Source organism: Pan paniscus, chromosome 3 (assembly GCF_029289425.2).
Source record: "Pan paniscus chromosome 3, NHGRI_mPanPan1-v2.0_pri, whole genome shotgun sequence".
Classification (NCBI taxonomy): Eukaryota; Metazoa; Chordata; class Mammalia; order Primates; family Hominidae; genus Pan; species Pan paniscus.
The window spans coordinates 6,802,817-6,828,956 of NC_073252.2; the positions used below are offsets into that span (position 1 = coordinate 6,802,817).

General features: G+C 50.5%; 1 protein-coding gene across 3 annotated transcripts in view; it reads right to left on the reverse strand.

Annotated features, from left to right (window-relative positions):
• PPP2R2C (protein phosphatase 2 regulatory subunit Bgamma) overlaps positions 1-26,140 on the reverse strand; it is a 243,092-nt gene that overhangs the window by 210,684 nt on the left and 6,268 nt on the right. Inside the window, exons 1-3 of one of the 3 annotated variants that reach the window (XM_055111177.3) lie at positions 18,014-18,109; positions 16,842-16,958; positions 3,711-3,817 (exon numbers count right to left, since the gene is read on the reverse strand). The exons of 1 other annotated variant lie outside the window; for it this stretch is intronic. In XM_055111177.3, the coding sequence (XP_054967152.1) occupies positions 3,711-3,759 (49 nt within the window). In that variant the 5' untranslated portion in view covers positions 3,760-3,817; positions 16,842-16,958; positions 18,014-18,109. Of the gene's footprint in view, positions 1-3,710; positions 3,818-16,841; positions 16,959-18,013; positions 18,110-26,140 lie in introns of those variants that run through there. One more of the 3 variants, XM_034951908.4, reaches the window with a different exon arrangement.

Genomic DNA, 26,140 nt, shown 5'->3' on the forward strand with positions numbered 1-26,140 from the left:
TGGCTAACACTTATGGAGCACCTAAATGTCCATGTTTCACAACTTTCACCGAAAGATCCTGCAGGCTGTTAGCAGAGCAGGTGCTCTGTGAACCCCAGCTCTTCCTCAGTTGCTGTTATTATTATCATTATTAGGGGGCGAAGTTACGGTTCCAACATACGTCCACTTAAGGTAAAGCCCGGAGTCTCCCTACCTTGCCACTCAGTCCCCAGCATTCTCCAAAGAAGGCTGATGAGTGAGCTGTGGTTAAAATGGAGCAAGTGAAGAGGTTTAGGCAGCAGAGCCGGTGGCCCAGGTCCGGAGCAGGTGGCAGCTGGCAGACACCGGATGCCCCGTCCTGCATGTATTCACATGGGTCTTCCCAGCTCTCATCCCCCAAGGCTGCACGTGATAGGACCCACCCAGTATGGATTCCATTTTCTGGAGTGTAAATGATTCTTTGAGGATCCAGTGCTTTGCAAAGGGCAGGAGGCTGGCCCTGTGACATTGTCAGGAAGGTTTAGCCATCAAGGGCTGTGTCACCAGGTCACCCTCTCCCCCATCACCACAGGTTCCCTCCAATAACACCAACTTGTCCTCTCTAACCTGAACACTCCACTTTACAGATGGCCTGGCCATGGCAAGTGCGATCTATGGTCCTCACGACTGCCTTGGTCATGATCATCATCCCCAGTCCATAGAAGGGGCCGTGAAGGCTCAGAGAGGGTGAGGGCTTTGTCCAGGGCTGCCCAGCAAAGTCAGAGCTGGAGAGGAAGCCATGTTTCCTGATGCCCAGGCCAGGGTTCTCACAGTGTTGAGCAGCCTTGACCTTGCTGGGAAATAATTCCTGCCCATCCCAGACCAGACTGGGGCACCACCAATCCCCATTTTGAGCCAGGCCTTCCAAACACAGAAACAAAGGGGCAGAACTCATGGGCAGCAGCATCTCCAGATCTAGCTGTCTGGGGAGGCGCAGGCTCATTTCCACTAGAAAAGCGGGATTTGCCTTCCCTTAAATGCACATTCCACTCTGCGTTTTTAAAAGGCAAAATAAAGACACTTCCCAGAAGCATTAAAAACAAGGAACCGAAATGTCCAAGGATCACAGTGTCCAGCCCCTGGCTTAGAAGATGAAGCAGTGTCTGAAGGCGCCTGTTCTTCCCAAATTAACCCAGCAGCCGCCATCTGGATCACTGCAGCTGCCTCCTCCGCTGCCACCACCATCACCCACATGGCCCCCGGTCCCTGTTCCTCACATTGCCAGCCAACATTCTGAGTCAAGTCCCAAGGCAGCAGCACCGGGGGGCCAGGTATCTGTGCCCTAGCTGCAAGGGAGGCTGGGAGACGCGTCCCCAGCATTGTCTGCTCTATTCACAGAGTGGGAGGCGAGCTCAACACAGGGGGTACTGCACTTCACAGTTTACACAGCACGGTGAAGCCCACGCTGTGCCCTCAGCATGGTGCATAGAGGCAGGGGTAAGCAGGGGGATGAGAGACCGCTCTGGTCTTGAGTTAATGACACAGAATTCGGAAAGGCTGGGCTTGCAAACGTGACTTTAGAAAGCTTCCTATTTCTAAAAGGTGGATGCTATTGAAGAATTCACAATCATCCCAGGCTGTAAATGAAAGTAATCCTAAGAACACATGCCCGAGACCCAGAAGAGAACATGGCAGGAGTAAAAACAAACAGCCCATGTCATACAAGTTGGTCACAGCCAAATCCTCTTAGGCCCATGAGCATAATCTCTGAACAGGATTCTAAACTGCAGAGCCTCCCAGCCTCCCTCAAACGAGGCTGTAAAATGAAACAGCAAAGCTCTTTCTCCAGCAGAGAAGACAGTCCCTTCTGTAATTCCTCACAAAGACCTGTCCTCCTGCCCCAAACAAAAGGTGCCCCAGCACAGGCAGAACAACTGTGGGGTGCCAGGGCCTGGTACCCACAGCCCCGATACCAGCCATCCAGGGCCCAGCACCCCATGGCAGGCACTGGGCCTAAAGAAACATACTGTTTTATGTCGTTAATGCCTAAGACGCACAGCTGCTTAAGGCTGCCTGGGGACCGTAAGTCTGCAGTTGACATTGCCGTCCAAATGCAGGATTGCAGACTTTAAGACTCTCTGAAGATGTTGTTTGTGCCTTAAGTAAGGGTAGAAACCCAAGATGGCAGCACGTTATTTATAACTGAGCACACCAGGAAACACTCTAATGTCCAACACAGGAAATTGGCTCAATAAATGAGGATCTACCTACAGGCCCGTCGACCTGGGTGGCCGTTACATAGCAGGCTGCTCGGTGAAAAGGTATGTGTGAACACGCCCCCAATACACGCACACATCAACATACAGCAAAACATACACATATCCCAACACAAACACATACACATCAATGAGCACACCACACAGCAACACACACACACCCCAACACACATACCCCAAACACACACACACCCCAATATACACACACCCCAACACACACATATCAACAAGCACACACCAACACACATATCAACACACACACACCAACATACACATCAACACATACACTAAAACACACACCAACATACACATCAACACATACACTAACACACCCACCAACATACACACACCAACACACACACATCAACACACACACCAACACATACAACACACACCAACACATACACATATCAACAAACACACACCAACACACATACACACACAATAAGCACACCACATAGCAAGACACACACATATCCCAACACACATACCCCAAACACATACACACCCCAACACATACACACATCAATAAACATACATCAACACACATCAACACCACACATCAATACATACACTAACACACACCAACATACACACACCAACACACACACAACACATACAACACACACACTAACACATACACATATCAACAAACACACACCAACACACACACCCTAACACACATACTCCAACAGTCACACCAACACATACAGCACACATACATCAATAAACACATCAATACACACACCCCAACATACATACCCCACCATACAAACACATCAATGCATACAACACACACATCCTAAACACACACATCAACACATACATGAACACACACATATCAACACACACACCCCCAAAGAGATACACACCAACACACACCCCCCAACACGCACAGCCCGCACACTCCCTCGGGCGCCTTCCTGCACCCTGTACTTCACAGTGACAACCCCGTCTCCACATGGCTGCCCTGGTGGATTTCTCACGGCACTCGCCCCCAGTCGGGATCTAGTTAACAGACTGACTCTGTCTGTCTGGGTCTGCTGCTCAGTGTGAGCCTCAAGAGTCACTGTCCGCTTGCCCACTGCTGCGACCCCAGGGGCCGGCCCAGTGCTGGCCACAGCGGGCACTCAACACTGTTGGCCCAGTGAGTAAACAATGCTCCTGGCTCCTGCCCCAGCTGCCTGACAAAGTGACCCTGCCACAGTCCACAAGGAGGTGGCGCATGAAGGGGGCCTCATCCATCGGCCTGGGAGACAGGGGCGGCAATGGGGGCTGGTGGGGTGGGGCCAGGGCCCAGGCGGCAGGAGCCAGGGTCGGGGGCCCAGGGGCCAAAGCAGGGGAGGGACCGGATCCCAGCACAGTGGGGTCGGCTTCCCGCTGTCAGGCTGGCGCTGTGTCGGGCGCCTGTGACCCACAGCCCACGTCCCCAAGCTCACCGGCGCTGCTGCCCGGCTATGAGAACGGGCTTCTTACCGGAAACTTCCATCAGCTGAGGTGGCCTCAACGTGTCCGCCTCACGCATCCTGAGAGAGGTGACTAACACAGGTCATTTCAAAAAAGGTCTTCTTTCTATTTTACTTCTATAATCAGAAAAAAAAACTAAAGTTGAGGAATCAAAGAGCCTTGGTGCATGCACGCCGCCACACACCACATGCAACGCGAGCACCGCCACCCATGGCCACCCTGGCTGCCGCCCGGCGCAGCTCCAGCCAGCCCTGGGCCGGGGTTGGAAATGCCTCCCTCCTCCCGGCTGCAGGAGCCGCCTGAGCCTCAGCTTCCAAATCTGTGAAATGGGGACAACACACCACCTTCCCCTCGGGCTATTTTGGCCCCAAATGGGGTTACTCATCCCCATCTCCCGTCTGTCATTTGTCTTCAAACTTCACCCCGCAGCAGCTATTTCCCCACAGCCTACGAAATCCCTCACTAGGGACTCCAGGTCACTCCCGCTTAAAAACATGGAACTGGAAGCCCTGCCCCACCCCGTACAGGCCCACAGCCCACTCAGGCACAGGGACAGCTTTTCCTGGCCAACTTCTGAGCCTGCGGATGAGAGCACATGGCGACTGAGGTCCCACTGTGGCTCAGCTGAACTGTCACCACCTCCAGGAAGCCTTCCCTGATGCCCTGTGGCAGGGACAACACCCCACGCTGCAGTCCACTGAACTAATACTTACCTTGAGGTTGCTTGGCTGCCTTTATCACAGTGTTAGTCCCACACCACCCCCACCCCTGACAGCTTCTTTCCAGCTCCTTCCATAGCATCTGACCATCATCTTTTCCCCACCTCACTCTGTGTAGCTTGAGGAAGCGATGAGGGTTAGGTAAATTATCAACAGACACTGAAGGAGAGCCTCTCAGCCTCAAGGTGAAGGATAGGAACTATAAACCCGGGATTATGGAAGGAAACATCGCTGTTTCAGGGGCACACATAGTTTTATGGGTAACTTCAAAGAAGGTAAGACGTTTAGAGATGACCCTGAGTTGAACAGATTTCAACAACTAGCATGCACAGTGCACTTTCCTCACTATGTAAAGAACTCTTACAAATCAACAAGAAGACAAAGATGAAAAGCTCTGTAGAAAAGTGAGAAAAGGAGACTCACCAGTCATTCACATAAAAAGAAACACACATGAAGAAAGAAAAAGAAATAATTATTTAATCCACATAAGAAGAAAGGCAAGTGAAAAAAGGTGTGTCCACTCATCATTTTAAAAGAATGTGAATTAAACCAGAAATGTAGCACTTTGCAAATATGACAGTGACCAAAAAAAGGCCCTGTGGCCCATACCCCGCAGGAGTGTTATCAGTGGGGAAAGCCCCTCCTGTGCAGGGTGGGTGCAGTGGAGAAGGGGGCAGCTCCACAGGGGACAATTTGACAATGTGAGGTTTCTCAATGCACAGGCCCCTTGTCTGCTAGGGATTCAGGTGTAAATCTCACTCTTGTGTCAAGAACAATCATTTCCAGTGTTGTTTGTAATGGCAAGTATTGGTAAACGACATACATGGATCTCACTCTTGTGTCAAGAACAATCATTTCCAGTGTTGTTTGTAATGGCAAGTATTGGTAAACGACATACATGGACATCAGCATGGACCTGGGGAAATAAGACATGGCCATCTATCAGTGGATGCTAAGCAACTGTTGAACAGGATGAGGCATTTCTATGTGTGTGTGCCAATATGGAAAGATACAGGTGAGGTGGCTCACACCTGTAATCCCAGCACTTTGGGAGGCTGAGGTGGGCAGATCACCTGAAGTCAGGAGTTCGAGACCAGCCTGGCCAACATGGTGAAACCCTGTCTCTACTGAAAATACAAAAATTAGCCAGGCGTGGTGGTGGGCACCTGTAGTCCCAGCTACTCGGGAGGCTGAGGCAAGAGAATCACTTGAACCCAGGAGGCGGAGGTCACAGTGAGCCGAGATCGCTGCACTGCACTCCAGTCTGGGCGACAGAGCGAGACTCCATCTCAAAAAAAAAAAAGGAAGAATGACATCAAAGGGGAAAAAATCAAGGTGCATAGCATGGAGGTCTAAAAACAAAGGACACACACATAAATGCTCATCAGTGCAGAGAAATGTCTGGAGGATGCACAGGCGATTACATGGGGAATGGCTCTGGGGTTGAAGGGAAAGGAGAGTGTACCTTTCAGTTCACCTCTTCTGTTTGGTTCAAACACTGATTTTTACACACCTTCTAAAACTTTGTTTTTAGTGGCATGGCAATTTACAGATTAACCCTTTCCATAAATATTATTCAGCCTGAAAAAAAGAACAAAATTCTGACACACGCTACAATGTAGACGAACTTGAAGTTGTTTTTTTTTTTTGGAGATGGAGTCTTGCTCTTTCACCCAGGCTGGAGTGCACTGGTGCCATCTCGGCTCACTGTAAGCTCCGCTTCCCAGGTTCACACCATTCTCCTGCCTCAGCCTCCCGAGTAGCTGGAACTACAGGTGCCTGCCACCACACCTGGCTAATTTTTTGTATTTTTAGAAGAGACAGGGTTTCACTGTGTTAGCCAGGATGGTCTCGGTCTCCTGACCTTGTGATCCACCTGCCTCGGCCTCCCAAAGTGCTGGGATTACAGGTGTGAGCCACCACACCCGGCCAAAGATATTATGCTAAATAAAATAAACCAGTCGCAAAAGGACAAATACTGTGTGATTCCACTTATATGAAGTCCTGGAGGAGTCAAATTCATAGAGACAGGAAGCAGAATAGGGGTTACCAGGGCTGGGGTTATGGAGAGTTGGTGTTAATGGGTACAAAGAAAAAGCTCCGGCGATGGGTCATGGAGATGGTTGCACGACAATAGGAATGTACCGGATGCTACTGAATTAGACACTGAAAATGCTTAAAATGATTAGTTTTATGTTATGTATATTTTACCACATTAAAAACAATCCAAAAAAAAAGTTCTGCATTCATCATTCCATTTAATCTTCCCAACGGCCCACTGAGGCGGGCACCCCTACAAGTTGAATGACTTGTCTCAGGTCCCACAGCTGGGGCGTCAGATTTGGGAATCAAACCCAGATTCCCCTCTTCCTGGCTCTTTACCCCACCCCACGGATGCTTCCTCGGGGTACAGATATCGGCATGGAGAGGTGCCCGCCGCCCATCTGCCAAGTTCCACCGACACACAGGTGCATTGAGCCAAGTTCATCGCCCCCAGCGACGCAAGCGTTTCAGAGCAAAACGGAAACACACAAGGATGATTTAACAATCTGTGTTGATGGTGCTGAACACACCCAATGGTGGGAAGGGAACAAAATCCCCTGCTATTTTCACTAGGCAAAGGAAAATGAGATGAGGTCATGTCATCTTCCAAACGCCAATAACACGGCAAATGAAATTATACAATAAAACCTCAAGTCATCCACCGTGGCAGCAGATGTTCCCTTGGCCAAAGGGGCTCGGGGTTCAGGCTTGGAGCGGTTGCACCACCCACACCACGTGCTACGTTCACGAAAGAGCCGGCCACCAATGCAGTCTGTCCCTCTAACTTGTTCTTGTTATAAAGGCAGGAGACGCGTGGAGCTGGCCGCTCCCCCGCGCCGTCATGAAATGTCCTCCCGGCCCTGCTGCTTGAGCTACTCATGGGTGGGGACCTTGTCGGTGTATCACTGCTGTTTCCCAGTACCTGCTCAGAGCAGGTGCTCCACAAATATCGAGCCCGTTACACAGTGAGTGATTTATTATACAGCTCAAACCTGCTTCTGACTTTCCACCAGGAAGGGCTAGATTGCTTCCCCCTAAAATCTGCATGCTGCAGTCTTCACCCCTAGAACCTCAGGATGTGATCTTATTTGGAAATAGGGTAGTTGCAGATGAAATGCATTGAGATGGCGTCATTAAGCTGAGTCCCTAATCCAATATGCCTGATGTCCTTCCAAAAAAAAAAGAGAGAGAGAGGGCGGAAATTTGGACACACAGACACACACACATAGGGAGAGTGCCGTGTGAGGATGGAGGTGGAGGTTGGGATGAGGCTTCCACAAGCCAGGGAGTGGCACAGGTTGTGGGCAAAACACCAGAAGCCAGGAGAAGAGGCTGGGACAGATTCCTCCCATAACCCTCAGAGGGCACCAGCCCTGCCCACACTGTGACCTTGGACTTCTAGCCTCCAGAACTGGGGACAATACGTTTCTGTTGTCTTAAACCAGCCAGTCTGTGGACTTTGCTCTGGCGGCCACAGGGCACTCACACATGTATTGTGTCACGCTTCACCGGTCTCTCTCCCAAGTCTAGCGTAACTTCCAGACTATTTCAATGACTGAGCTTTATAATATGTTGTAACATCACAGAGGACGATTCCTGCCACTGCTTTCCTTCTCCCCTTCAAAAAATAAAGAATAAAAAATCTACCATTCTGAAAGTTCTTCTCAAGCCCAGACTACAGAAGTGCCTGCCGACCAGGCAGTGGTCAAGGGTGGCAAGTGCGTGGGGAAATGGAAGAATCAGATCTGGGGTTTGCCGAGTGTCCCTGCAGGTGGAAGCTGCACTAGGCATTCCTGATTACCCTCGCTCAGCCTCACCACAGCCTTGCGGGCGATACAGGAGTCTCCCCATTTGACAAGTGAGGCCCCTGAGGCACAGAAACTAGATCTCCCCAAGGCCATGCAGCTGTGTGGGTAGAGGGGTCTGGGTCCTAACCACCACACCACCCTACTCCACTAGAGAAGGCAGAAACTGGCCACGTGGCCACCTGCCCCAGGCGCGTGGGGACCCTGCGGTTAGCCCTGCCCTGCTCTGTCGCCTGGCTCCAATGACACCAAGCTTCTCACTTTAAAGCATATGCAGTCTTTAATCACAACTTTATTGAGGCATAAGCCATACACCATACACTTTACCTTTATAAAGCGTACAATTCAGTAGTTTTAGTATATTCACAGAGCTGTGCAGTCCTCACCATGATTTACTTTTAAAACATTTCATCACCCCAAAAAGAAACCACATGTTCATTAATGGTCATTCCCCAAGCCCCTAGCCCCTGGTAACCACTAATCTGCTTTTTGTCTCTGTGAATTTTCTGATTATGAACATCTCCTATAAATGGAATCATACACTATGTGGTCTTTTGTGTCTGGCTTCTTTCATTTAACATGATCTTAACATGATGTGTTCCAGGTTCATTGATGTTGTAGCGTGTGGCAGGGCTTCCTTCCTTTTTAGGGCTGTATAAGACTCCACTGTATGGATAGACCATATTTTGTTTACCCATTCATCAGTTGATGGACATTTGGGTTGTTTTCATTTTTGGCTACTATGAATAGTGCCACTATGAACATTCATGTGCACCTTTTTGTATGGATGGATGTCTTCAGTTCTCTTTGGTAGATGCCTAGGAGTAGAACTGCTGGGTCATGAGATAAATCTACGTTTAACCTTTTGAGGAACTGCCAAACTACTTTCCAAAGTGGCTACACCATTTCACATTCCCACCACAGTGCATAAGGGCTCCACACACGTGGTTTCTGCATGAAGATGGGTGTGCTCAGAATGGTCTTTCCTTGTGCATCAGGGAGAGACTGATGGGGATACATGGGAAGAAAGCAAAAATCTCCATATGGGCTTCCCAGCCTGTATCAGTTAGGAGCTGTGTTAGAAAGCTAGGAAGAAATGTAGGGTTTTTCTCTTTTATAAAATAAAGCCAGAGGCCAGCAATCCAGCACTGGAGCAGAACTCTGTGTTGTGGTTAAGGCTCCAGATCCCTTCTGTCTATCTGCTTCTCCATACTTAGCATATGGTGTCCTCAAGTCACTTCATGATTACAAAATGGCTGCCATTGCTCCAGCCATCACATTCCAGACAAGGAGAAAACAAGGGAAAGGGCAGGGGCCAGCTGAGTCATTCTCTGTGGAGGATCTTTCCCAAAAGCCCCACCCAGTGATCTCCGCTTATGTCCCATTGGTTAGAACAGGGTCCCATGACCACCTCTGCTGAATTACAGACCTGGGAATATGAGTTTCAGCTGGGCACACAGCCCCCTGATTTAAGTCAGGGCTGTTAGCCAGAAATCCAGGATGAATGGATATTGGGAAGACAACCAGCACTGTCCTATCCTCCATTCTCCAAAATAGCTGCCACCTGAGGGTTGCAGCATTTGGGAGTTACTGGAATACAGGTCAAGATTAATTAATTAATTAATCAATTAATTAATATCTGTTTCTCTCTGCCTGCTGTCCACCACATAGGTTCCCTGTCACACAGGAGCGCTGGAGCGGAGGTGGACAGAGTGGTCAGATCCTCAAAAACCCTGCCCTGACCAGACCAGACCCTCACAGGGGACCATGAGTTGTTTCGTTTGTTTGTTTGTTTGGTGAGACAGAGTCCCACTCTGTCACCCAGGCTGGAGTGCAGTGGCGCGATCTCAGCTCACTGCAACCTCTGCCTCCCAGGTCAAGCAATCCTCCTGCCTCAGCCTCCAGAGTAGCTGGGATTACAGACACCTGCCATCACGCTCAGCTAATTTTTGTATTTTTAGTAGAGTTGGCCAGGCTGGTCTCAAACTCCTAGCCTCAAGTGATCCACCCACCTTGGCCTCCCAAAGGGCTGGGATTACAGGCGTGAGCCACTGTGCCCAGCCATGTGAGTCATTTTCTAACTTTAATAAAAGGGAGGAGGGGAACCAAGTGGAATCCCTGAGAAGGCAGGAAATTGCTGACTGAGCTACTGATTCCCTCGCTGCATAGGTTCCGTCATCTAACAAATATTTCTCGAAGACCTAGCATGGGCTAAGCTGCCAAGTACTTTAAGGGATTCATGACAAATTCCTGTCCTTTATCCAGGAGCTAAGTCAAATGCACTCGTGATCACAATGAAAGACCACAGTACCCTCCAAAAGGGACAGTGACATTCTACAGAGCTTAGGGAGCAGTGCGCTCACTTCCAGCCACCATGTGAACAAACTGAAGCCCAGAGAGGTACTGTGACTGTCCCTGGTCGCCCAACAATAACCCCTGGAGATCTGCACTAAACAAGGCACGCCGCAGACAGAGGCCACACTGGAGGCAGAAGCCAGTCCTATGCCTAGGGGATGCTCCCCCAAACCTCATGACCATCTTCAAAAAGATTAATAAAGTCAACAAACCTCCAACAACATTAACTAAGGAAGAATGAATTTGACAGGACAGAACACATTACAGAGATTTAAAAGATAATGCGAGAATGGTTGGGCGCGGTGGCTCACGCCTGTATCCCAGCACTTTGGGAGGCCAAAGTGGGCGAATCACCTGAAGTCAGGAGTTCGAGACCAGCCTGGCCAACATGATGAAACCCTGTCTCTACTAAAAACACAAAAAATTAGCCAGGCATGGTGGCATGGTGGCAGGCACCTGTAATCCCAGCTACTAGGGAGGCTGAGGCAGGGAGAATTGCTTGAACCTGGGAGGCAAAGGTTGCAGTGAGCCAAGATCACACCACTGAACTCCCCTTGGGTGACAGAGCAAGACTCTGTCTCAAAAAAAAGAAAAAGAAAAAAAGATCATGCTAGATTATTGTGAAAACTTAGAAGAAACAGATAAATTTCTAGAAAAATACAGCTCACTAACACTGACACGAGAAGAAATAGAAAACCAGACTTTGTGCTTCCACTGTAAAGTTTAAGTGAAAAAGCCACAACCTTAGATATTTGCAACCCATTTGAACTCAGGATTCATGTGCAGAATATATTAGAAGGACAAAATTGTCGTAATCAATTTTTGGAAGACAACCCAACAGGAAAAAAAGCAGGGAGGCCTGCATTTCAAAGAACAGAAACATGTTTGGCCAACAGAGTGGACTCAGAGAGGGGCCACCCAGACGCCCCGCAAGGAGGGATCTTTGCCGCAGCAGGCAGGGTGCTGTCAGGAGACACCTGCAGGGTGGATCGCCTCCTGTGACTGGGCAAGCGTGAAGAAGCAGCCATCTGGGCCCAAGGCAGGACGGCATGGATGCACCACCGCAGCCCCTGAGCTCCTCACAGTCAGCCACAGCTGTCACTGGACTACAACTCGGCTCAGCTCTCCCTCTGCCCAATCCTGCTGCCTTCCCTCATCAATCAGGCATGGACCCCAAGAGCACGTCCTAATCGACACCCCACACACTGAATTCCACCCAGCTCAGCCTCTGCCTCCTATGGGCCAACCAGGGCAGCCAATGAACACGGTCGCCAAAAAAAAATGGCAATGGTTAAAAAAACAACAACAAATACCAGGCCAGGCATGGTGGTTCATGCCTGTAATCCCAGCACTTTGGGAGGCCAAGGTGGGCAGATCATGAGGTCAGGAGTTCGAGACCAGCCTGACCAACCTGGCCAAACCCCGTCTCTACTAAAAATACAAAAATTAGCTGGCCTCTCCCCTGATGTCAGCTGCTAGCAGGACAGCTGGCCAAGGGACCCCTGAGAACCATGCTTAACCAAGCGGCTGACATGGAGACAGAGAAGCAGCTAGGGGTCACCCAGCTTGTCACATAAAGCGTGAGCGCGGAGTGCCAGGAAACAGGCTCCCTTGCCCTGCCCGTCCTGCTACCTATGAACTCACATCCCAGGCCTGGACATCCAGTTGCCACCTCATGACCATGAGCAAGAAACCCACACCTAAGATACAGCCCCAAGCAGTACTGGGGGTGGTAAAGCCGAGCATGTTTCTTTGACGTGGGTCTGCTCTCCGTAACACCCATGAGGAATCTCATCTCTGACTTTCGGCCCCCAAGCTGAGCTGTCAACACAGCAGCCTTCACTCACCCAAGGATCTGCCTTCCATGGAAGACCCTCAAGTCCCCAGAGTAGACTGCCCACAAGGAGGGGAAAAAGAAGCCCAGTGTCCCCCACCCCAACCATCCTCGCCCTGGCCCCATTTGTTTACTGAAGGACAAGAACCAGACTCAAAGAAAGAGGGTCTGGTCCAAGGCTGAGCTTGGCAGAGCAGAAAGACAGTGGAGCCTGGTTCCTGTTGGCCTCACCCAGCCAAGCCATGAGCTCTGGATGGCAGACCCCTTGCCTTTTACGGTGAAAATGTTTTTGCAGCCCTATCTCTTTCAGTTCTAGCTACCAGAAGTCCCTCTAGTCAATTTTCCTCCTACTTGTAGATGAATGCTTTCCTGGTTTATTATCATTATTATTTTTATTTTTAGAGACAGGGTCTTGCTCTGTTGCCCAGGTTGGAGTGCAGTGGCATGATCACGGCTCACCGCAGCCCCAAACTCCTGGGCTCAAGTGATCCTCCCAACTCAGCCTCCTGAGTAGCTGGGATTAGAGGTGTGGGCCACCATGCCCAGCTAATTTTTGTTTAAGAGACGGGATCTCACTATGTTGCCCAGGCTGGTCTCTAACTCCTGGCCTCAAGTGATCCTCCTGCCTCAGCCTCCCAACGTGCTGGGATTACAAGAATAAGCCAGCACACCCGGCTCCAAAAGCATTCCTAAATTGTATGTGATTATTTGCACAAAGTGTCCCCCTGTGCTCGCGCAGAAAAGGAGGAAGCATAAGCAAGAGTCTTCCTCTTGAAATAAAAACTGCTGGCCAGCTAACACCCTTCTCCCTGTGCTCTGCAAGTGTGGATGCCCCAAAGAAGCAAATTAGCACAAACTCCCAGAAGCAAACCAATGCTACAATTGGAAAACAATGTCCCTGTCACTGCACATTGAGGTTGATTCCAGGTTTATTTTGTGTTGCTCCTACTGTCAAATAATTCTTCAGTGAATTCAGGCAGAAGGATATTTCTTAAATTTTTTTTTATAATTTCCTCAGGATACATCCCCAAGAGTGTAAATGCAGTGTCAGGAAGGATGACGACTTTTTCCAGTGCCTGCTGCCTAATGCCAGGCCCGTTCTCAAAGGGGTCCCCACAGCCTGGGGCTCTCCCGGGTTCACCCTCACCATACCAGCACCAGGAGATACGTTATTAATCAAAAAGTCAGGCCTATTGCCTCCTCCAGACATTTTGGAAAAGCTCACATAGTTTTTAGGGATTTGTTAAAAATTCATTTCAGAAGTTCTACCAACGCACCAGTATTTCAACAACTGCCTAAGTAAACAACAAAATGACTGAAATCGTGTTATAATTTATCACAGTAGCAGTGGAGCTCAAAATCAATAAGTTAATTTACCTCCACTAACAAGGTGCTTTAGAGTCACAAGTGAGTACAAAATCAAATGCCTAAAAGGTGCAGGCCATGAGGGACCAGGCATGCCAGAAGACTAATCACCAAATATTACTGTCTTAAGTCTCAGGTGTAATAAAGCCAGGCATGTTTCTTTTACATAAGTCTCTTTTCCATGATACCCATGAGGCTCAAGGCAGAGAACCAGACACCAAGGAAGAGGCTCTGGGCCAAGGTCAGAGGGCCTGGTTCCCATTCCAGCTCAGACATGAATGCACTCAGCCATTCTGAACCAGTGGCTGCACCTCTCTGACATCAGTTTCTCCTATAGAATCTCTGAGCAACCCTCTTCTTCTAAGAATCCCCAATTCCCTGCCTGACTCTTGTTAGCTGGGGCACCTCGGGTGGGCAGTTTCATTCTTCAGGGCCTCAGTTTCTTCAGCTGTAAGGTAAACACAGTAAGGCAACGTTTGCTTCTCTCTTAGGGCCATCACATGGATTCAAGCAAGATATTGTAGCAAAATCAGTATTTCGCTGACCAACATCTACTGTTGATTTATCTACAAAGGGTTGTGGGAATAGAGGTAGAAAGCTATGGAAGGCAATGCCCCAGCACCACAGTTCCCTGGGTGGGGGGTGGGGGGGTTGCGTGGGGCAGTTTCCAGGGAAGCATGAAGAGATGGAGTTATTGGGACCCACAAAGCACAGAATCAACACGTGGCTAAACAAGAAGGACCCTGAGAATGATAATAGCAGCTGTCACTGACTTAGCATCAATGGTGCACTGGCCACTGTATTCAGAGCTTTGGAGACATATCCATGGGAACTCTGCAAGGTCAGGTTTATGGTCAGGATCTTCCATAAGAGGAAGGCAGAAGGTTTCAAGTGTGGCTGCAGTACAGCCAGAGTCAAACCGGTGATCATGGGCAAGGCAGGGTTGAGTTGGACATCACATCTCCTGACTTCACACCTGGGAGGGGGTGCACTGGAGGGGCCCTTGACACACAGCATGTGCTTTAAAAAAAGTATTCGTAGTGGTCATAGCAATAGGAATAATAGTATCTTGAGATTACTAAAATCTGCAGCATCTCATTAATCCTCACAATAACTTCTGAAAGGAGCCGTGGTTATCATTCCCATTTAACAGATGAGAAAAATCAAGGCTCAGGGACGTGCAGTGACTAGCCCAGGGCCACACAGCTGGTGAGTGGTAGATTCTGACAAAGCCTTCTCAGGCCTGCACCCTTCACTAAGCATCTCAGCTGTCCCTTCTCTTTCCAACCTCAGGGATGCAAAGGTTGGGGACCACATATTGGGAATATAAAACAGTATATTTCTTAGACCCAAAGGTGTGTTTGTTTTCAAAGGAACAGAAAACAGGGCTGAAGCCCCTCAGGAGCTCCCGGGCCCATCATGTGCTCCACCCGCTTTCAGAATTTCAGCACCAAGAACAGCGACAGACTTAAATCATGGCGCCCTCTGGTGGTCCTTATGAGAAAGGGCAGGCCGTGAAGCGGGGGCTCTGCCGAGGGTCAGCCCGGAATTTTTGGAAAAGGGTGGGGACAAAAGATGGAAGAGGGGAGAAAAGGAAAGAGGGGAGGAAAGAGAGACGGGAAGAAGAGCAACAGCTAATGGCCCCCAAGCACAGGTAGCAGACAGCCTCTAAATGCTCCCAGCGGCTCACATTCACCTGATAACCTGGGGTTGGGGGAGCATTTGGGGGAAACTTGTGCAAGCCAGACCTCGGCCTATGAAAACATTTACTCATCTTCAAAACATGCAGTCACTCAGATTCGGCGATTATCAAGATTTTGCCACACTTGCTTCATCTCTCCCTTTTTTTGCTCTTGCCTATTTTTTCTCCACTGGAGATTTTAAAGTAAAATCACGCCCTTACACTTCAGCATGCATCTCTAAAAATATGGGCACTTCCTTACATAACCAAAATGCCATTATCACACCTAACAAAGCAACAATAGCTTCTTGGAATCATCTAGTAGAGTCCCTAATCTAACTTTCCTGAGTGTCTCGGTGAAACCATAAGAAGGGATGATAAGGAAGCTATCCAAGGAAATAGCAGATTCTCGCCCCCGACCTCACTGGTCACCCTGTGCTCCAGTACCCGTGGGAACACTGGACACTGGGTGCCTTCTGGCGGGATGCACTGGGAAGCCCACCTCACCAATAACCAAGCATTCCTGCCAAGAAAAACAGGCCTGAGGCTCAATCTAATAAAAGCTCTGCGGATTTCTGACTATGAAAATAGAGGGGCAGGAGAGAAGTGTCCAGGGACACCACAGGGAAGCCATAGATACACCCAGAAGGCAGGACCTCCTACATGATAAATGACCCAGCGTCTGCAATGGGCCTGGGGCAGGTGCAAAGGGTGATCTTTCAGCTAGTGGTGCTGAAACAACCGAACATCCATATGCAAAAACGCAACGGGACACAGGCCTCTCATCTCAGAGAAAAATTGGTTCAAAACAGATCACACACCTACATGTGAAGCCTAAAACCATGAGACTTTTAAAAGTCTCAAATAAGCACATAAAAAGATGCTCAACATTTTTAACCATGGGGGAATTACAAATTAAAATCATAATGGGGCCAGGCACGGTAGCTCACACCTGTAATCCCAGCATTTTGGGAGGCCAAGGCAGGCAGATCACTTGAGGTCAGGAGTTCGAGACCAGCCTGGCTAACGTGGTGAAACCCCATCTCTATTAAAAATACAAAAATTAACCAGGCGTGGTGGTAGGCACCTGTAATCCCAGCTACTCCAGAGGCTGAGGCAGGAGAACTGCTTGAACCCGGGAGGCAGGGGCTGCAGTGAGCCAAGATCATGCCACTGCACTCCAGCTGGGGCAACAGAGTGAGACTCTGTCTTAAAAAAAAAAAGAAGAAGAAGAAGAAGTCATAATGGGGCACAACCACACCTGTTAGGATGGCTAACACTCAGCCTCTCTGAGCCTCCCGGTCCCCCACTGGTGGAATGAGATGGATGACAACCCACCTTCTCCACCTCCAAGCTTCCTGCTCCCGTCCTCACAGCCACCAGCTGGCACATCCCAAAGCACAGACACAAGGGCTGATGAGGGTGCAGAGCGCCTGGAACCCTTGTGCGTGACATCTGCGGATGCAAAGACAGCACAGCGACTCCTGAAAACAGCCCTGTATTTGGATGCTGAGTCAGTTAGGAGTGAAGAGGTTTATTGGGAGGTCACACTTGTTAAAGGTAAAAGGTAGAAGAGCCAGTGTGGGCAGGTAGAGCTTCCCGACAGCCATGCAAGTGTGACTGGCCCTCTCAGCCAACCGACAGCAAGCTCCAGGGCAAAGGCTGCCTGCCAGAGTCCTGGGGTGTGCAGAAATGGGCAGGCCCTAGAAATCCCTCCAGGGGGCAGTCATTGGCTGAGGGCTGCCAGAAAGAACAGCCTTGGTTCAGTGGGAGAGGCAGATCCTGAAGATGCCAAAATTCAGAGGCAGTCAAGCGACTGCCTGCCCTGAGGCTGGACAGCAAAGTCTTTCTTGAAGGGGGATCTGAGCCTCGCACCTCCTTCTGCCCACCTCCCTAAATGAACAGTGCCCGTCCCTTGGCAGCCCTCTCCCCGCCTTCCCTCTTAGCAGTACTATCACCCCAACATGCTCTTGTATGTTTATGTGTTTGTCCCTTCACTGACAGATCCCCCATTGGCTCAGTTCCTGCCATGTGCAAGGTGTCTGGTAAATATCTGTTGAATAAATTGGTTAATCCTGTCCAGACCTCTGGAGCTAAGCCACTGGTCTAAGCCACCATCATTGCTCACTCCTACACTGCAGTAGCCTCCAAAGTCATCCCCTGGTTCTCACTTTGCCCCCCACAAAGTCCATGCACCATATAGCAGGCAGACTGACGCTGTAAAAATGGAAACTGGACCACGTTGTTTTTCCACCTCCACCCCCACCCTTCCCACTCTCTGCTTTGGCCACACCAGCCTCCTTGCTGCCACAGAACACGCCAGGCTCATTTCATTCCAGAGCTTTGCACCTGGATCCAGTGACAGACAACTCCAGATGGAGGGTGGTCAGGGGAGGCCTCCAGAGGAGGTGACTTTTCAGCTGGGACCTGAATAATGAGAAAGATACAGGGAAGGGAGTCCCAGGCAGAATCACAGAAGGTGAGGCCCTCAGGAGTGAAATGCCCCTCACCTGTGCCTTCCTGGGCAAGACCCTCCACTTCTCCACCTGCAGAGCCAGACTGATAACACCGGCTCCATCCTGCTCCTGTAGAGTGGCCACAGGTTTGCAGCCCTGAGAGCAGTGGGCTCTGATGACACCTGCTGGCTGTGTGACCTCACATAACCCCTCCTCATCCCTAGGGAGGATAACGGGAGGCACCTGCAGCACGGGCAGTAGCTGGAGCCCACGGATGAGCTTTAAGGTATGAGCTACTTTCCCACGTAGGGCCTGGCACACAGTAGGCACTTATTCAGTGGTGGCCACTATTGAGCCTGCCCTGACAGTCCTTATGGGACAGCAGCTGTAACAAGCGTTATTTCTCGAGACTCAGTTCCCAGGTGAATATCTGGGGAGAAACATGCTCAACTGATGCTTGCAGAGAAGTATTTCTTTAAAGTGACATAACCAGCCCTCACCCTGTGCCAATAAAGGTCTGGCAGCACCACAGTGCTTTATTTTTAACCTGTCACCTTGTCACCGCAGCACGAGGTGCAGCTGAGGTCACAGCGGGGTAGGGGGACAGCCAATGGCTCATCCCACGGGCCTGGGCCCCAGTCTCACCTCCATGCTCACTGCCTGCATGACCTTGAGTGAGTCACTCAGCCTCTCTGAGCCTCCCCGTCCCCCACTGGTGGAATGAGATGGATGACAAGCCACCTTCTCCACCTCCAAGCTTCCTGCTCCCCTCCTCACAGCCACCAGCCGGCACATCCCAAAGCACAGACACAATCAGCCCCCAGCCCAGTTACCAAGTCCACCCCCTCCCCACAGTGCCCTCAGGCCAGCACATGAGACCCTTGCCAAGACACCCCCACTACCCTCTGCAGCCTCAGCTCTCACTGCTTCCTCCCGGGAAGGCTACGCCCAGCTGCACAGAACTTCACCCTTCACTAACAAGCCATGCACTCCTACAACGCCAACCCGAAACACGTGCTGTTTCCTCTGCCGGGAATGCTTTCCCCTCATTCTTCTAGCTTAATATCTTCTACTCTGGGAAGCACAGACAGACCTGGCCCCTCCTCACTCCCTGCATGAGGCTCCAGGGCAACCAGTCTACAATATTTCGCAGAGCATCTTAGGGGGACATTCTTTTTTATTTAGAGATGGAGTCTTGCTTGTTTGTTCCCCAGGCTGGAGTACAGCTCCACATCTGGCACTATCACAGCTCACTGCAGCCTCAAATTCCTGAGCTCAATGGATACTTCTGCCTTAGCCTCCTAAGTAGCTGGGACTACAGGTGCATGCCACCATGCCCAGCTAATTTTCTTTAATATTTTATAGAGATAAGGGCTCACTGTTGCCCAAGCTGATCTTGAATTACTCACCTCAAGTGATCCTCCCACCTCAGCATCCCAAAGTACTGGGATTACAGGCATGAGCCACAGTGCCCAGCTAGAGCAACACTTTTGTTTTGGTCTCTCTCTAGCAAGAGAGTCCTCCTGGAGGTCAATTGCCATATCTTCCTCGCCTCCGGGGCCATGGAGCCTGGTGGTTATGCACAAGCCTCTCCAGTTAGGTTGCCCGAGCTCAAAGCCCACTCTCCCACAGGTTAGCTCAGCAGCCACAGGTGAGCCTCTTCCCCTTTTGTGCTGCAGTATCCACATGTGTAAGCTGGGGATAAGAAACGTACCTGCCTTCCAGGGGTATTGGAGGCTACTTGGCCTCAGAAGGCACTTAGAAAGCCCCTGGCATGTCACGAGTGCTCATGTATGTCACATGCTCCTAATGTGCTCTCTGGGTTTCCAGCACAGACCACAGCCTGCAGTGGGTGCTCAGGTGATGTTTGTAGAATGAATGAACAAACACGTGGCATGGAGAACAAAGCCAATAGGAGTCCAGTGGGAGAAAAGTAACTGAAACTCCCAGCTGGAAAAGGAGAAAATAAAACTAGAGGTAAAGTGTTGTGGTATGGCCACAAGTCCCCCCATCAAGAGATGAGGTCTATGCCTCCTCCTCTTGAGTCTGGTGGGCCTGTGACCCACTCAACCAAGAGCCTAGCAGAAATGAAGCTCTGGGACATCAAAATCTGGGCATCAAAGGCCACACAACCGCCATCTTGTTCCCTGGACATTGCACCAGGAAACTTGAGCACCATGGAAGGAGTCCCACCACCCTGGGCTGCCATGCTGGACAAGCCACATGTCAGGGCTCAGGTGACAGTCCCAGCTGAGCTCAGCCCCTGCTGTCCCCACCAAGGCACTATAAATTACAGGGAAGCCACTGTGGGCCACCCAGCCCAGTCCATCCTCCAGCTGAACACCAACAAGCGACCTCGGTGTAGGCAACATGCAGCAGAAGAATCACCCAGCTGAGCCCTTCCTCAGCTCCTGGCTCTTAAAACCATGAAACACAATGAAATGGCCATTCTCAGCTGGCATATCATGGGATCATTTGTTAGGCAGCCACAGATAACTGGAGAGAAAGTGGAGAGACTTTGGAAGTGGAAGGAAAAGATGATGTGAGTGAAGATGAGACAAGTGGCAGCAAAGGACCAGCAAAGACAGCAGGTGCTGTGTGTGCTACACATCTGAGCCTACAGATCCATTTTTCCCACAAGGGGAGACCTGAGCCCACTGTTCCCAAATGCGGTAATCATTTCCATGGCACCTGCTCTGAAATGCAGGCAGTCTCCCTGCAATTTTTTCATTTGTTCTCATTGTGTAAGTTCCCTATGGCTGCTGTAACACATTTCCACAACCATAGTGGCTTAGAAAAACGGAAGCTTATTCTCTAACTGTTCTGGAGGTCAGAAGTCTGAAATCAGCCTCACTGGGCTAACGTCAAGGTGTGGGCAGGGCTGGTTCCTGCTGGAGGCCCCAGGGGAGGATCCGTTTCCTTGATCTTCCAGCTTCTGGAGGTGCCCGCATTCCTTGGCTCATGACCCCTCCCTCCATCTTCAAAACCATCAGCTCAGCATCTTCAAATCTCTCTCCCTCTCTTCCTCTTTCTCTCCTCTTTCTTTCTCCCTCTCTTCTCTTCTCCCTCTCTTCCTCTTTCTCTCCTCTGCTTGTGTCATCCCATCTCCTTCTCTGATTGTGACCCTCCTACCTCCCTCTTATAAGGACCCCTGTGATGACATTGGGCCTACCCAGATAATCCAGGTCAACCTCCCCAACTCAAGAGCCTTAACTTAATCTCATCTGCAAACTTCCTTTTGCCATGTAAGGTAACAAATTCACAGGTCTGGGGATTAGAATGTGGACATCTTTGGGGGGCATTATTCTTTCCACTACACTCACAAACATCCTGCAAAAGTGGACTTTATTGTCCTAATTTGACAGTAAGGCTCAGGAAGGTGGGGCCATTGCCTGATGTCATGTGAGTAGCAGAGGCAAGAGCCAGTTTCAGGATGAATGGCCACACACATGCCCCAGTTCCAATGGCCTCCATAGATGTTGGGGTCTCAACGGAGGCAGAATTCACCCCAGATAGTTCAACAGAAGAGAAGTAAACAAAGAGGTGACCTACAGGAAGTGACCAAGGAAGCATTTGGGGCACATAGGGACTAAGGGCAAGGACAGGAGGCTGTTACTCCCTGGGCTGAAAGGTGCAGGGGAAGAGAACTGGGACCATGAGACAGGATCCACTGGCACAAGCTGTGACCACGGAGAGCACAGCCGACCCTAGGATTGCAGCGCCACCGCAGGGAGAAGAACGGGGAGTGTTCCCCCTCTCCCTCCTGCCCTGCAAGCTCTGACTGGTGCCTCCCACTGGCCAAACTCCACGGGAGCCTTAGGGCAGGGACCACAGGTGATGCAGCCTCCAGGGCACCACACTGGACAGAGAGGTGAAAAATAGATCTACGGGTCAAGTGGAGAAATCCAGCGCAGTCCACTGTGGCCACTCAGCAAACATCCTCGTCCCCCTCTCCGGGAAGAAACTCTCAGCCCAACACAGTAAGGCACGGGGTCCCACCAGCAACAGTATCATTGGGGGAGACGCCACTTCAGATGCCTGCCTTGAGCCTACAGCACCACACTGTCCACCACAGGTAGCCTTCATTCAAGGTGGCCAGGAGAGATGAGGGCAGGGGAAAAAGGGCCAATCAGCAGCAAGTCCTTCTTCCTCCACCCACCGATAGGCACCTTGCCTGTGCCAGAGCACCTGGTTCTTCACCTGGGGGAACGACCCAAGTTTTCACCCATGATCTGGGACTGTCATGCTCCCATCTCTATGTTCAGGGCTGCCATGCTCAGCAGACCTTTTTTATCAGATGTAAGTGCTAAGAAGCATCCCCGTGGATCCTCTGGGCCCCAGATACCACCAAGAAGTGACCTCATTTATCCTTGGTAACTAGGAGCAGTCACCCCTCACCCCAGTGCCCCCTTCTCTACCAGGCCACCCAGCAGCAGCAGGAGTCCAGATGGCCTCGGTCCCAGTGTCCACTTTCACAGACTGTGGCCCTGCTCCCTGATGGAAGCCTTCCTTCTTGGGGCACCAGGACCCCCAAACACACCACGCCTAACGAACTAGAAGCAAAATTAGTTCAAGGGGTTATCAGGGGGTGACTGCTATGGGTTGAACTGTGTGCTCTCCCCCCAAAAAATTCACATTGAAGTCCAAACCCACAGTACCTCAGCATGTGACCTTATTTGGAAATAGGGTCACTGCAGATGTCATTAGTTAAAATGAGGCCATGCTGGAGTAGGGTTGACCCCCAATCCAAAATGACGGGTGCCCTCATCAAAGAGGAAATTTGGACACAGAGACAGACAGGCACAGGGAGAAAGGCAGACACCACGGTGACACCATCTACAAGCCAAAGAATGCCAAAGATGGACAGCAAATCACAATAAGCTGGGAGAGGGGTACAGGACAGATTCCCCCTCTAATTCCTCCATAGAAACTGACCCAGCTATCATCTTCGTCCCAGACTGCTGGCTGCCAGAACCATGAGACAATCAATTTCCCTTCTTCAAGCCACTCTGTGTGTAGTGCTTTGTTAAGGCAGCCTCAGTCTGTAGACGGCTACAACAAGATACCTTAGACTGAGTAGTTTATGAATAACAGAAATTGATTGCTCATTGGCCGGGCACAGTGGCTCACACCTGCAATCCCAGCACTTTGGGAGGCCAAGGCAGGCAGAGTACTTGAGGTCAGGAGTTCAAGACCAGCCTGGCCAGCATGGTGAAACCCTGTCTTTACTAAAAATACAAAAATCAGCCAGGCCTGGTGGTGCACACCTGTAATCCCAGCTACTGAGGAAGCTGAGGCACGAGAATCGCTTGAACCCAGGAAGTAGAGATTGCAGTGAGCCAAGATCATGCCACTGCACTCCAGCCTGGGTGACAGAGTGAGACTCCATCTCAAAAAAAAAAAAAAAGAAAAAGAAAGAACGGAAGGAAGGAAGGAAGGAAGGAAGGAGGGAGGGAGGGAGGGAGGGAGGGAGGGAAGGAAGGAAGGAAGGAAGGAAGGAAGGAAGGAAGGAAGGAAGGAAGGAAGGAAGGAAGGAAGGAAGGAAGGAAAGAAAGAGAAAGAAAGAAAGAAAAGAGAAGAGAAGAGAAGAGAAGAGGAGAGAAAAGAAAAGAAAAAGAAATTGCTCACAATTCTGGAGGCTGAGAAGTCCAAGATCAAGATGCCAGCAGATTCGATTCGGTGTCTGACAAGGGCTCTGTGCTTCAAGGATGGCGCCTTCTCACTGCGTCCTCACATGGTAGATATCTGCCTCGGCCTCTTTTATAAGGGCTCCACCCTCTTGACCTCTTGACCTAATCACCTCCCAAAGCCCCACCCTCAATACTCTGTTGGTGGGTAGATTTCAGCACAGGACTACTGGAGAGATGGGAACATTCAGACCACCACACAGCCCCAACACACTAACACAGTGGCCATGTCTGGGGCTGCCCTGTGCAATCATTCATAACACACCCTTTCATTCTCTAAGGTACCCCACTTTGGATGATAAATTATTTGACACCCTAGTGATTATAAGCCAGTGAAGGGCTCCTCCTAACTCCATCCACTGGTCCTCAAACCTGTGTATGTGGCTGTGCAGGTGACAGTCACAAAACAGTCAGCCGCTGATCTAAGGCATACAAGACAAGGCCCCACCTGCTGTGTGCTGTCTGGAGGCCGGTGTGGCAGCCAGGCCTGCAGCCGCAAGCCCTTCTCCCTGCTTCTGGGTGATGACAGTGAACCCCACGGGCGAGGGCCCTTTGCCGCAGCTCTGCACCACCGCAGGAATCCTTTGAATGATGTGATGCTTGTGGGCGACGGTGACTGTGAATTAGGAATTCCACAATGACACTGCTGACAGAAGCGGGTGGGAAGGCGATTCTGTATCTGGCTTATGCATCCGCCCCCCTGAGAACAAGGGAACCAACCTGCCCCCGGGTGCTTGCTGGTCTCCTCGGGTAATGCTGCCACACCCAAAGTCACTGTTGTCCTCTGATGTTGGAGACTGGGACCTCAGCTGTGGCAGTGGCCAGCTCAGCCCTGGAGAGTTGAAGGCCATATTTTCTGCCTGTGTGTTTCCCCATCTCTGCCCTATTTTGTGTGTGAGCCCAAGAGCGAGCCCTGGAGTGGCTGGAAAGAGTCTGCCCAGCACCCACAGGCAGGCTAGCGTGTCTATCCTGTGACCGAGAGCCTCCTGCATGAAGGATGCCTCTGGGGAGCATCTGCATGGGGCACGTGGGGGTTCATTCCATGTGTCAACTTGACGGGGCCACGGGATGCCCAGATATCATGCTAAACATCATTTCCAGGTGTGTCTGTGAGGGTGTTTCCAGTAGAGATGAGCATTTGAATCAGTAGACTAAGTAATCCCCACTGTGGATGGGCCTCCCCCAGTTTGTTCAGGGCCTGAATGGAACAAAAAGGCAGGAGAAGAGAGAATTCACTCTCTCTGCCTGTCTGCTGGAGCTGGGACATCAGTCTTCTGCCCTGGGATTGGCACTCACACCATCGCAACATCAGCCTTCCTGGTTCTCAAACCTTCAAACTAGAACAACTAGTTCTCCAGCTTCCGGATGGAGCTCAGGGGACTTCTCAGCTCCATAACTGCCTGAGCCAATTCGGTGTGTGTGTGTGTGCACACACGTGCAGTGATCCTATTGGCCCTGTTTCTCTGAAGAACCCTGACTACTACAGGGCACAAATACCTCATGCTCTGCAGTCATTTGAGAGGTCCATCCACACACCTCTTCCCCAGGCCACCTTGTCATCATCCTGCAACCTTGTTCTTTCCAGAGCCCTGCCCAGCTTGCCAACCCATGCACTAGTGTAGATCCCTACTCCAGGCTGTGGTTCCTCCCCAGCAACATGAGCAACCAGATTCTCCCCCTGAAGTTTTGCCTCCTGGGAGAATCTGCAAGCATCTTTCGGGGTGCCCCTGAGTTGGTTATTATCACAGAAGGATGCAGCCACTGCACCCTCCTCCAAAGGAGGGAAGGGGGAAGTAGGCAGCAACCCTACCTCTCTCTCCACCTGCCCTCCCAGCTCCTGGCAATGCCTCCTGTGAGCAAAACCCACCCAAAGACTCCCCAGCAGAGATCCAGGTGGTAAATTTGACAGGATCAGGTTCCAGGCACAGACCAGGGCAGAGAGAAGCTGGGGCTGGAAAGGAACAAGGGGTACAAGCCTCCTTAGAAGATACCGAGGAGGATTCAAGGTACCAGCCTTCAAGGAGGTCATTTTTAACTACACTGTACTTGCTAATAGGTTCCTTTCCTGAGAAAGAGTAGAAATAGTCACTTTAAATTCACTTTATTGTGGTCCTGCAGCACTGACATTAGAATCTGGGAAGAATATTTGAACCACTCATTGGTGTTATCCACACACACCTGATGCATTAGGACAACAGCATCTACAACAACAGGAACTATGAGCCAGGCTCCGAGAACACACATGAGTTCTTACAGATCTTATAGTCAGGAGATGCTGGGTGCAAGGTCAGCAAAAAAAAAAAAAAGAAAGAAAGAAAGAAAAGAAAAGTTGATGACGTTGGACCCGGAGTACTGTGATGGAGACTCCCTGGGTGGGACGTATGTAGTTGGGAGGCAAGGAAGGTCTCTGGAGAGAGGACATGGAAGCTGCGACCTGAAGGATGAGTTAGAGTGAGTGCTGGGTTAGCACCAGGAACGGAGGGAATAGCAGGGG